The 13,376-nt window shown below is 43.2% G+C and overlaps 1 protein-coding gene across 5 annotated transcripts in view; it reads right to left on the reverse strand.

The window, feature by feature from the left end:
- Window positions 1-13,376, reverse strand: part of CSNK1A1 (casein kinase 1 alpha 1) — a 32,094-nt gene that overhangs the window by 1,884 nt on the left and 16,834 nt on the right. For 2 of the 5 annotated variants that reach the window (XM_008629004.2, XM_017728229.1), the window contains 5 exons: window positions 11,379-11,518; window positions 8,211-8,289; window positions 7,147-7,221; window positions 5,680-5,786; window positions 4,722-4,834 (listed from right to left, as the gene is read on the reverse strand). In XM_008629004.2, coding sequence (XP_008627226.1) covers window positions 4,722-4,834; window positions 5,680-5,786; window positions 7,147-7,221; window positions 8,211-8,289; window positions 11,379-11,518 — 514 coding nt within the window. Of the gene's footprint in view, window positions 1-4,680; window positions 4,835-5,679; window positions 5,787-7,146; window positions 7,222-8,210; window positions 8,290-11,378; window positions 11,519-13,376 lie in introns of those variants that run through there. The other 3 variants (XM_008629003.2, XM_017728227.1, XM_017728228.1) reach the window with 2 other exon arrangements.

The raw sequence follows: 13,376 nt of genomic DNA on the forward strand, positions 1-13,376 counted from the left end.
CAGGAATTCAGCCCAACAGTTTGAAAACAAGCTGTGTTATTGCCACTAGGAAACAGGATGTAATTTCATAGGATTGTTTTCTACTTGTCTGCAGTGGCTCATGTTTATATCCCTGAATGTCAGGCTGTCATCTGACTGCAGGGTGCTCTCCAGAGACGCAGTACAGCAGTGTCACACGGACACAGGGAAGGCAGGGAAGAACTCACCTTACAGTAACTGCTGGCACTACAAACCCACAGCAGCACGCTCTGGGCAGCCACAACACACGGCAGAAGCTGTGACGGTGACTTGGGAAGCAGCACATCTCTGTCTTTGCAAGGACAGTGCTGACTCACATGACAGGGGAGGTGGTGCACACACAGCAGTTCTTTTAATGTTCAGTATTCCAAATGACATTGAGGGATAGGCAGAGGACAGGAATATACACAAATCTCCAAGAACCAGTTACTGCAGCTAAGCCAGCCCTCCCTCCTGCTCCTTTCTGGTGACTCAGGTGGCAGGGCTGTGCTGTACAGAGCTAACAGGAGCCTCGAGCAAAGATGGCTTTGCCAAGCGAGTTTCCGCTCAGGATGCCCTCCAGCCAGGATGGTTCTGGCCATGGGTGGATTCAGCAGAGCAACAGCCCCGAGTTTTTGCAACAGAAATCTCTTCTCAGTGAAATACAGACAGAGCTGACCTCAGCTATAGCTTGTGCTGTCATCCAGAGAGAAGCAAGTGCAAACAAGTCTTACTGGTCTGACATTCTGTCCAAAATGTATCTGGAGAGCACCCAGAAAATGGCTTTAACTCTTCCAGAACTAGCTCCAGGTAATTTCAAAGAGGTTCAATAACTTGGTTCAAACCCAGTCTTAAAGCACTGAAGGACAATTCTCTTTATCCAGCACTGGTCATATTAAAAAAATCCTGCACCAGAATCAAGACAGCCATAGCACTGGAGTGCAAATTCCCACAGAAAGCCCTGTGATTCCTGAGTTCCCTAATCCTTACTTGACGCACACAACACAAAGTTATGCTGTTTTTCCATTTAGTGTGTTCAGCAGAGAACACTGATTCATCATTTGAACCACTTTCTCCATCAAAGCAGCCAAACAGAGTCAACAAAGGAGAGTGTGGAAAGAAATAGATCAACTCATTGCTTCAGAAGTCTGAATATTTCACAAGAAATGGGAGCCTGAACCTGAGGGCAAAGGACATCCTAACAAATGATCTGCTGCTATGAGAACTCCTCAAACCCAAGGTAAAATGGGCAGGAGAATGTCCAGCTACGGCTACAGAGAGAACAGGGAACTGGATTCAACTCAAAATGTCCCTTGGAAGTCCTGTTAAGACACAGCCCAACCACAGCTGTCAAATGAGATGGAGATACTCAGAGCACACAGAGCACTGCTGGTATGAGGAACGTGCTGCAGAGTTCACTCTTCCCCAGATCTTCACTCCATACAGGGCCAAACCATCACTCCTTGTCCCTCTGAGGTGTTACCCAAACCTCTGAAAACCTCTCTGCTATGTGAGGGACCCTCAAATTGCTTTATTATAACCATGGCTGCAGATCTGATTGACAGGGGAGCAGCAACTGTAGTGTCAGTCCCTAAAAACCTCCTCAACTGGAAATGCTCAAACTTTGTGTATTCTCCATTTCTCCAGACAAGCAGTGAGAAGTATTCAGTTGTCAATAATTCTAATTCTCAAGCAGAGAAGTCTCAGTCTGTTCTGAGCAATCCTGCCACCACCACAGGCATCCAGCAAATATTAATGGACCTGCTGACAGCCTCGCAGAATCTCCACTGCCAGGAATTAAAAACACCTCTCCCAAACTGAGCTGGTAGACTTTATCCTGCAGATTGACTGCTTGAGTCACTTTTATGACTGAGGGAATCTGAGTGTAAGCACAGTTACAAATCACACCTGAACAACTGCTGCACTGGCAAAAGAGAGCGAGCCCAACTTCCCAGAGTCAGCAGAGCTCTGTCTGTTGGAACAGTTCACCTCTCCCAAGTTCCAAACCAGCTGAGCTGGCTGTTACAAAAGACACTGCACAGAGTTCCAGAGAGGGGCAGGGGAAAAAAAATTGAAGAGAAAAAAGGCCATGGACACAGAACAGGTTATTCTGGAACCAAGCAGAATATTTAGCCTGGATAAACCCTAGGATTCAGTGTTAGGATTTAACATGGATCTGTGTTAAGGAAGTCAGGAATATCTGTAAATGAGCACACTGGATAAACAATCGGAGTCTGTACTTCTCGGGACCACCCTGCCCAGATGCACATCTTCAACAGGACTTTATGAACAACTGCACCTGTACATTGCAATTTGCAGACTCTTGTTGAATGGATATGGTTACGAGAGGGGTAACATTGATACCCTGAAGCCTTTTAAGCCACTTCCACATAGGCTTTGCTACAGCAACTACAGAAGAATTTAACTGAAGTCCAGAAAAAAACCCAGGTATTTCATCCTCTCCAATGTGACAGAGCATCCAGGCCATCCAGTCTCCTCCTTCAGCTTAGCTGGGTTCAAAAAAGTCTTCATTACTAGGCAAAATTCCCCACAAAAAGACATGTAGGACTTTAGGAATCTGGAAATGTTTACTTTGATGAAGAGATGAATCCTCTGAAGTCTTCTGATGCTTTAATGCTTGATGGATCCAAAGGACACAAGCCTTTCTTGGTGATGGGGAGGGAAGAGGAGTCATTCCTCAAAAAACCCCCATGAAATTGTGCTAAACCGTCAGGAATTTCAGCTCAGCTATAGCAGTGGGTCTCTACCAAAGGACAGGTGATCAGCAGGGATGTCCATCAGTGAACAGAAATGGTCCAAGGCTCCCTGGCAAAGCTTCCCCACTTCTCGTGCCTGTCAGTGAGCTCAGCTCTGCTCTCTGGCACTGAAGCATCACCTCAAGGTGCAGGCAGATAATCATTTAAACGACCTTTTTTTTCTTTACACACAGCACTTGGTCAGAGACTGAGCCAGGACAGCAGCACATTAAACCTCAGAACACTTCAGCAAAACTGCTTCACCAGCTCACAACCTGATTTTCAGGGCAGGTTCCACTTACAGATCATCACCTCCTGCAAGCCCTTCGCTTTGAGCATGAGCTGTTGTGAGGAATGTGCATTTTTGCTCAAATTATCTTCTCCTGCTCCAACAGCCAACCTCTCCACACTCCAAATTGGGCTGGGTTCTGAACTTCAATCAGAGTTTCCTCTCTATTTCAGGAAGCAATCCAAGCCCAGGTGCTTAATCACCCAGTCTGCTACTGGGGTTACAGCTGAAGGAACTGGTTTCCAGCCTCTATCAGATCCAGCCACACAAGCTGCACTCTTTATGCCAAAAATCTGACACTGAATGGCATTTGTGAAATTTACTTTTTTTTTCAAGAACCACTTCAATCTTGGGAAAAACAGCAGGTATTTTACTACTTCATTTGTTCTGGATGAAATGTGTTTTTTGATAGCAATTCTGACTAAAGACACCTGGTAAGGTTTGAATGCTGCCACAATATGTGAAGAACAATGTCTGACAAGTTTATTGGAAACACTTCTGCATTTCTTCGATTTCCAGGATTGTCATGTTAGCCAAGTATACAATTTTATACATATAAAAATGATAGACAAGAGGTACTGAAGAGCAGCAGTGCCTCAGTACAGAATTTAAACCTTGCTTCTCTATTCTCAGTCACACAATCTCATTAGTTTCAATTTTATCCACAGCTCAGCTTGAGGAATTGGTTTCATGGCAAGACTGGCTCTCAAATGCACAGATGTGGCAGTTTCATCCTAGGGACTTACCAGACTCAAACTAGGACATTTACATCACAAAAAAAAAAAGTATTTTAAAAGCTTATGGACCATGTGAAAAAAAACCAAAAAAACCGTGTCTTTTCAGAACTCAGTTTTCAGTTATTACACAATTACATTTGAACATGTCACAACATTTCCCTTTGAAACCATAACCTAGAAACATCAAAAAAATCATCAGGAAACCTGAAGCCCCACCCCCGAGCACCCAGATACTTCAGAAAATTGTGACTTGGCAATCCACAGCAGTTTGGGGTTACTGCTCGATTTAGGCAAGGCATTTTGAGCTCACTGGTCCCTTCCTTGAACTGTGGACCAAATGTCTCAATGTAAACCCACTGGAGGAAGCCAGAGCATTCACAATTTTCTCTTCCCAGTGTTTGAGGCATACAGAACAGAACAGAAGCAAACCCACGGCACTGTACCAGCTGCCACAGAGCAGAACCCAAAGTCTCTAGATCCTTGCCTAGTCAATGAGAATTATCCCTTAAGAAGTGTTAGGTCTAGGATTTTGGATTGCATTATATATTTATACATATATAAGGACATATATATGTATATATATAAATCAAAATGAATAAAAATGTCACATTCCCAACACCAAGTCAGTTTCTTGTTTTTGGAAAGTGGTTAATGCGGGAGCAAAAGATGCAGTGGTTAAAAATGACCCAACATCCCCAGAAGAAATGATATGAATAACAAGGACATTTTGGAATAAAGTTAGTAGTCAAATTCTCCAAGGACGTCTTTTGGTTTTGCTTTTGAATTTAAGAGCCAAATGTAGTTTTTAAACCACCTCCTTGATCTAACACTTGGAATTGCCGCCGTTGTCCAAATTCGTGGAATTTTTGTTTTTCCTGTAACGTCACTTGGTTCTTGGCTACTAACCTTTCATGTTACTCTTGGATTTGTCAGTTTGCTTGCCTGTGGGGGTTTGGGCCTGCTGCCCCTGCCCACTGGAAGAGGCTGCCTGTTGTGCTGCTTTCTGCTTTAACATTGTCCAGTCAAATGTGTAGTCATACTGGTGGTTCAAGGTCCTGCAAAAGAGGGAAATATTCTGCTGTAACACATCAGAGCTGACACCAAGCCCTGTCTGAAATCCCAGAACCAGGGGATAGCTCCTTCTGTAAGCTGCTTTAGAGATTATGAATGGTATAGAAATGCTAAGTATTACTAACTGCAAGGGATTCTTGCAGCAAGCCCAAATACCAGCCAGCAGCATTTACTCACTGCTTACACAAAGGTCTGCACTTGTGGAAGCAGCACTTCCTCCCAGCCCAGCTCGCCCACTGTCTGCACTGAGCTTCTGAGCTTTTTTTTTAACACAGATATAATTTCAAGGAGAGACTGCAGTATTGTACATCATTGAATAGGAATTCTTTGGATTCCAGAAACCTGGGGGGAGACTCGAGAGATCAGAACCAGCCCTTCTTTTGACAGGTGCTGTTCGCTGCACAAGGTGGAATTTATGTTCCAGTTGCTCTAACAAGCTCAATGAAACAGCACTATTCTCCTCCACTGAAATTTCTCTCCTGGGAACCACTGCTGGGCCCATCACCAATTCCCAAACATAAAAAGCTTCAAAGACTTCGACCAAGGTGTCAATTTCTTAAGGTACTTGCAACAGAACCTGAAGCATGGGCTCAACCCTGTGGTCACATCACACAGTGCAAAAACAAGAGAATCTTTTCCCTTTATGTTTAACATTGAACAATAATTTTCAGGTCCTTTAACAGCTTTTGAAGCTCTGAAATGAAAGGAAGTCCCAGAAGAACTCCCTACACCACACACATAGGAGCTGCTCTCCGCAGTGCCAGTCCCACAGAGCAGTTCCCAACTGGATCCCTGAGAAGTTTCTGTACTTTTCCACTTGGAGACTGACCTGAAAAGAATACGGAATAATTGCCTCAGATACATGTAATCTGGTGCCTCTTCAAAGCGCAGGCCACGACAGTAGTTCAGATACATGGCAAATTCTGCAGGGAACCCCTGTAAATCAACAGTGTTAATCAAGCCATGGCTTGCAGCAAAAACCTTCTAATAAAGGCAAAAACATGTACAGCTGTCTGTAACAGCAGAGACAAACTGCTTGAAGATTTGTAAATTAATTCCACTTTGCCCCTAGTTGTTAATTTATTCTGTATTTCAGCACGTGCATTTAATCAGGTACACATTCCTTCCCCGAAGTTGCTACCTCATGTATGGTTTGCAATCGGAAGCTCTCTGCTACCAGAACCTTCAACATATAACTTACTTATAAAGTACTTTTTTCATCCTAATTAAACCTTCTTCTTATTCACTACGTCTCTAAAATAAGTGGTTAATTGTCTACTAAGAGATCCACTCTTGTTTCCTTGATGATCTACTTGAACATAGTAGACACAAGGTCAGTTAACAGTATTAAGTGTGAAAAATAAGAAAACCTCCTTCAAAGATTTGCTGCTTTACGTTTTTAAACATTTAATGCCGTATTAAAGCCTACCTGTAATAGGTAACAGCACACAGAGCAGTGCTGTAAAAAAATCACAGGGTGTAACATCCCTGCAAGTGTTCAAGGCCACACTGGATGGAGCTCTGAGCAACCTGGACTAGTGGAAGGTGTCCCTGTCCACAGCAGGGGGTTGGAACTGGGTGATTTTTAAGGTCCCTTCCAACCCAAACCATTCCCTGACTCTCTGAACAGTTCAACAGTTTGGGAGATGCTGTAGGACTCAGGTGATAGAGATGTGCAGGACTAGAGAGAGCAATCCTTGGTGCTGCTGTCTGAGGTGCAAAAACCCCCGTGTTCTCCAGGATCTTAGTTAAGAAGCATGTGGCTGCCACAGTGCAAGAAAATCCTGAAAACTCTAAGGAAAACTTTGGAAAAACAAAGATCATTTGCATCCAACTCCACTACAGCCAGGACTTGAGTTAGGGCAGACAATATGAACCCTCTGGAAGAGGCAGAAGGTGGATGTGGGCAAGCCAGACAGCTCCACCTTGGTTAATTATTTACTTCTGATGTAAAACTTGCGCTGTAAAAGTTGAAGAACTGAACAAGCCTCACCTAAGAGGGCTCTGAGCTTGCACAGCCAACAGTCAGCAAGACCTGAATGATGGTGGCATGACCTTTGCCAAGGAACAGCAGCAAATGCTGTCCTGTTACACACATTCCCAGTCTTGCTGGGTGGCCAAACACAAGGCACTCAGTGCCTGCCAAAGCAGTATTATTCAGCAGCAACTGCCATGTGAGGCTATTTAATATATTGGCTCTGGTTTAAAAAAAAAACAAACAAAAACAAACCAACAAATAAAACAAACAAGACAAGAATTTCCATTTCACAGTATGACATCATTTGGAAACTCTTACCTTACACAAAACCTCAACAGGAGTGGACATTTTCTTTTCACTAATCTTTTCATACTTTTGCTTCTTTGTTGCAGCCTGTGGAACATGTAGGTCACAATATAAGAGATATTGTGCAACACTGGATTAACAAGGACAGCAGCAAAGAAAAGAAAATGACAAAAATCCTTTGGTCAACCGTAAGTATTTTACGTGAAATCTCCAAGTCCCACACACTTATTGCAAAGAGAATGAAGGTCAATCTGGTATTAAGATTTGGACACAGTTTAATACCATTTGTCGCAGTCTAATGCTTCCATCACATGGCACAACTCATGTAGTTCTAGCTGCTGCTTTTGTCCATTAACCACACCAGACTTGCAGCTACATTTGCCAAAGTTGTATTAATTCCCACTCAGTGCCTCATTCAGGGCTGCCTGGTGGTTCAGCACCCTTTGCATTCATTTGCAGCTGAAGAGTTCCAGTGTCCCACGAGCTGCTGCCTTTTTAGCAACTGTGCAGCTGCAACACCAGTGGAATTACACAACTCTCACACCGAGGAAGAAAAACAATTAAAACATGAAAATCAATCACTGGAGTCTATATAAGTGAAATAAGAAATGTCTGCCACGTTTGTAGCTGGCTCCCATACATGGAAATCCTGAACAAGCCTGTTGCAGTTAATAATTATTCAGTTGTGCCATAACCTAGACTGAAGATACCACTGAGGCTGAACTTGCCAGGCAAGAGATTATTTCCATGCTCTCTCTAGCAATTCAAAAAGCCACTAACAATGTTATTTTCTATTTCCCAAAGGGGCCTCAGCCTGCAACAGGACAATAACTGGCAAAGATGATGTCAGCTATTGTTTAGCATAAATTTTAAGACGGTCCAACAATGCACATTTTGCCTGCTGCGTAAGAGGCAGAATCCACAGTCTATAAATACCAAGCTTTGCGAAAAGCTGCTTTGTACAACTGAGGCTAAACATTATATAAACCCACCTAGCAGGCAGAAGCATGATAACCAAACATGAAAAAAACCATTAAAAGGGTGGGGGAGGGGGGAAAAAAAGCACCATAACCTACCTTTAATCCTTGCCAAGGCAGACTGGTTCTGTTAAAGTACATCAATACATAGCCTAGAGACTCCATGTCATCCCGACGACTGCAGGAAGAAAAACACAAGGAATTACAAATTCTGGCATTCCTTACTTTATTCCATAGTGCAAGCATTCAAAAATTTAAATTAAAAAAATAATTAAGGAATAAACCCTAAGATAGGAAGAGGTCCTATTCATTTTTTAAGCAAATATACTCTGTAGGTATTGTGTGTTCTAAGTTTCCATCTGCAGTTTGATTTGGGAAACAAAACTTTGGAAAATGAAAAAAAGAAAAAGAAACACAAAATGTCTTTCCTGCCTTCCTAAGTATCTTCTGTAGAAACTAAAGATTTTCCTGTAGGAACCATGGAATGCATTGTAAGAGAGAACGAGGTTAATGAGGTCAATAAGGCTGTTAACATCATGTAAGTAAAATTTTTCCCTGAACCTTGGCTCAGTCTGGGATCAATCCTGACCATCTGGCCCCTAAAGGCCATTGCTCCTTTCTTCCTTCCCCTTCTGGCAAAAACCCCTGAGCTGTCTCTGATTTTAAAAGACAGCAATATTTATAAAAGTGCATTCATCAGTCTGAGAGGTGCTGCTGCCTTCTTCCCACAAGTCTGTTCCAAGGCAGCTGGAGAATTCCAAAGTGATCCAGCCACGGACTTCACCAAGAACTTGCACAGAAACTCTCACGCAAAAGGCTTCAAATGTTTTCTGCCCTGCACATGTTCCACATCCCCACTCTGGCCACATGAACACCACTGTACTTTGCTCACAGCTTTCCTGACTACCAAGATCAGCACAGTTCACTGCAGTGGGAAACACACTCCAGGATTTTTTTTCCTCTTGGCAAAGTTGCCTCTTCCCAGCTGTGGTAAAATCAGATTTTTTTCCTCTGACTGCCCCTGTGCAGCTGACATCTATTTAATACGAGGCAGAAAAAGAACTTCTTTTTCTCCTCCCTGCTCCCTTATGGGGAAAACATGGTGGGTTTTGCTGCTGCTCTGCCACCCAGAAAAGGATTTAAAGGCTGGCAGGACAGAGTCTACACCTACTACCCCAACAAGGGATCAAAAGGCTGAAAGTGGTATTGCAAACAGGATCACACACAAAGGTGAGGGTAAAACAGCTCCCTAGAAGTGGGAACAGGCTGTAACCTGATCTATCTGCAGATCTTGGTACGAGAAGAAAGAAGCTGGTGATTTTTGTGCTATAGCCAAGCCAACATAACCAGAACAGCCTGGCACCCCCTCAGCTCAGGGGCCAGCTCTCTTTGTTTGTTTCCCTTTGGGGAACAAACAAAAAGCTGTCCCAGGAGAAAATCAGCTTGGCTCCCTAAAGCTTTTAGCACAAGGCCAGAAAAGCACTGCCGTGCCCAGGGAAGAGAGGATTGGCTCCCTCCCTCCCCTCAGCAGCACTACCTCTGAGATCATCTCAGCTGCAACACGAAACCACAGACAAAGGGATGAAAAATGATACTGAGCTCACAAATTCCAGCCTGCAAAACTTGCTAATTCTATTAGAACGGCAGATTTTAATCACCAACCGCATTCAGTGAACCTGTATAGGGCCAAATTATGTTTTCTGAGAAAACAATGATAAATTCAGAAGCAATAAAGGGATTAAGAGTTTGCATCCCCCATCCAGCTCATTGTTTTAATGTTTAATGTCCTGATCTTGTAGTAGGAAACATTTAGTTCTGTAAATCTGTAACAGGTACATTACGTTTGAGAATATGTTGATAAAAGTAGTTTTCAGGATTTGGAAAACAGGACAATCCTCTTCATTATTAAAACAAATAACATTGCAAACAGCTCCTTGAGCACAGCTGTCATTACCTACAGGAAAACATGTTCTGTAACAGTTAACAGGACTAGAGGTTGAAATATTCTGCCATAAGCTCCAGAACTGGTTTCTCTTGGTTACAGGAGTGCATTACTTCTTTGCCTCACTGCTGGCCTGACCTAGACAGTTTAGCAGCTCTTAGCAAGCACCAACCTACATTTCTAATTATACCAGAATTCCCATTACCAGCAGATATGGCATAAAATCCAACTAAATTCAATTTATGGTGTCCACCTAAATTCAAAAGCAACATCCTTTGCAGATCCCTCCTTCACTCTCAGGTGAAACAGAACTGCTTGGAATCTATGAAATGCACTTATTTCAGAAGTGACACCTGTCATTTACCTCCCTGAGCCACGTGCCAAGCTGACTTAAATAACAACTCTGACAGGCAATAAAATACCCTTAAAGAACCTTAAGGAAATTAAAGTAAAAAAAGGCAACATGGAGCATTTTAAAGCACCATTTGGGGGTTACATGTTCTGTTGAAGCTGACCACTAGAAATTCTGTCATTCTCACCTTGATTCAAAGGTCAGAGCCACAGACATTCCTGGAAGCTTTAACTATCCAAGAGAGGTGAAGCCACACTCTTGCAGTTACCCATTACAATATTTAGGCACAGGTGTAAGGAAGAGAAGAGAGGCATTCCTTGACATCCCAAGAGTACCTAACACTTCCAAACAACCTCAAGTGCTCTCTCCACTGGACCAATGCTAGGATTCTGTAGGAACAAAATGCCTTTGATCCAGATGATAAAAATGTGTTTGTTGATTAAGCAAAGCTCAAATGTATACATATATCCACACATGTGTACATACCTACAGACATGACTACACCAGAAACTAAAATACAGTGTGAGTGATGATATTTTAAGTCTTGCTTGCAGGCAAAAGGAGAAATAATAGTTTACTAACTTGAAGAGAGTGAGAAAACAGGACAGACACCAGCTTTAGAACTGCTTACAGAAAGGCCTCTCAAGCCAGTCAGCAGTGATGCCAACAGGTACCAACACATCAGCAAAGTGCACCATTTTATGTGTGAAGGGCCTCTGACAGACCCACATCAAAGTACGGCTTAGCCTTTAAAAAGCCAAAATAATATGCAGAACATCCACCTGATGTCTGCAAGACACACAGTCTCTTCGAGAAGCAAATTAGGTGCTTGGATTTTTCCCCCTATCCTTGCACAGGCAGCCCAAAGGAAGAATACTTGCAAAGGGATGGATACACTTTTCATGTAAAATGAGTTCAGACTCTTCAGAAGTTTACAAAGATCATGCTGCACCTTCCAGAATGTTGCACTCACCTCTGCTCAATGCCAAGATGTGCATTGATGCTGGCATACCGAGCTGTGCCAGTGAGATTTTTGTCTTCTCTGTATGGTATGTGTTGCCTTGTCCTGTTGTCCCGGTACTTTTTGGCCAAACCAAAGTCAATAAGGAATAACTTCAAGAAAAATGAAAATAGGTTAGATTCCTATACAATTCCCAAAATTCCCAACTTCTTTCACTAGCCATTAGCTATGTTTTAAGACACCCAGACAATGTAACAGCCTACAGTTAAAAGAAGCAAAGTAACAGTGCGGAGGCGCAACCAGCTTTAACTAGTCAGTTAAAAACTTAATGGTGAATTAGTTCAAGCCTTTCCTCAATCCCCTGGAATAAGATTAGATGGTGCTACTCAGCATCTGTAGCTTAGTTCTATGCTATTTTCTATCACTATTGTAGACTGATGACTGCAGTGCACAGTTGAGGGAGGAAGATGTGTGAAAGCACATCCCAAACCCCACTGGCACCGGAGCAGGTCACACACACGGAGTTAATGGCAGCTTAATACACACGAGGCACATCCTGCAACCTCCTGTCTCAAAGAACAGTGGCCATTCTGCAGAGCACAAGGCCAAAACCTTCCCCAGTAAACAAGACAGCTTGCTCCTGGCTCATTTTAAGGCTCCCAGAACACTGTCACAGCAGCAGGACAAACTCGCTGGTTTTAACACAGCCAGGAAGCTGAAGCCAAGGAACGGGATCCAATTTGGGTTTCTAATAACCAAGCTTGCCCAATGATTTGGTATTTAGCAACCTGAGTGTGTGGTAATTAGTGTGTGGTAATCACTGTGCTGCCAGCCAGCCCACCTACAAAGGGTAATCCAGGCTGTACCTTCTTGGACAAGATTTCAGGACTAGGCAAAAAAAGCCGAGGCAGAAAGAAGTACATAAGGAACCTTTCAAATTCTAGCATTCAGACTTCAAGCTACAAATCCTGATTCCAACACTGGATTAATGCTACAGGATCAAGGACTGCAATCTCTACAGACTGATCAGTGCTGCAAAAGTAACTTGGGTGGGGGAAGAACGTGATGGAAAGAAGATATTGAAAGTTTGATCAAGTCTCACTAAAAACCAACTTAGTATCACCTTAAAGCTGATTCCAGAACTGAAGATACATCTTTAAAAGCAAACTGGAGACTGAAATACATCCAAGGCTGAAAGGAGGGGTCACTGGCACACTGAAAGTGCTGTGAATGAGGAAGTTCAACTCAACGTGAAGTATCCAAGATACTGAAAGTTTCTGAAGTGCACAGTAGCTATGGTTTAGAGTTCTGGTTCAAGAAGATTTATCAACTGCAGTAGCCTAGACAGGAAAAAGCAAAGCTAGAAACCTCTTGGTGTCAGAGCAGAAAACCTGGGGTTGAAGTCTTGCCATGATTTATATGCAAACACAAGGATCTGCAGTTCCACATTTGTTGTTCCAGTGAAAGTCACCCTGAAAGCCCAGAATGCTTGGAGCAAGGGGACATAAATCCAACTACAGTGCTCAGACAGCTCAGCAAGGTGTGGGTCTGGGCTGTGCTGCACCCACTACAGGCAGCTACTCAGTGAGCATGGCTATGCTCCCTAGCTACCAGGAAATCATCTGGTATGCCGGAAATATTTGATATTGAACCCCAAAGCAGACAGTAGAAAGTTTTACACAATTCCTATGCTGCAACTTTCCTAGAAGCAAAGCATGAGCTCAAATGCAATCCCTCATTTTCTGCTTTGGTCCACAACACAGACCTGTAACTGGATATTATTTTCCAGCACCAGCTTCCCTGGGGAAGTTTACTCTGTTCCCTAGCTTAGGATCAGTCTGTATTTCCCTGTGGATGGGTGGAAGGCAAAGGAGTGAGTCCCTCCTGGAAAGAATTAAGCTGGGAGACACAGCCCAACTTGGATGAGCACAGAACGTCCCAATGCCAGCCCTCAGGAACACATTCCCAGATAACCTCACACCACCTTCATTCTGTTTGTTGCACTATCAG

The sequence above is a fragment of the Corvus brachyrhynchos genome, unplaced genomic scaffold (genome assembly GCF_000691975.1).
Source record: "Corvus brachyrhynchos isolate BGI_N302 unplaced genomic scaffold, ASM69197v1 scaffold21, whole genome shotgun sequence".
Classification (NCBI taxonomy): Eukaryota; Metazoa; Chordata; class Aves; order Passeriformes; family Corvidae; genus Corvus; species Corvus brachyrhynchos.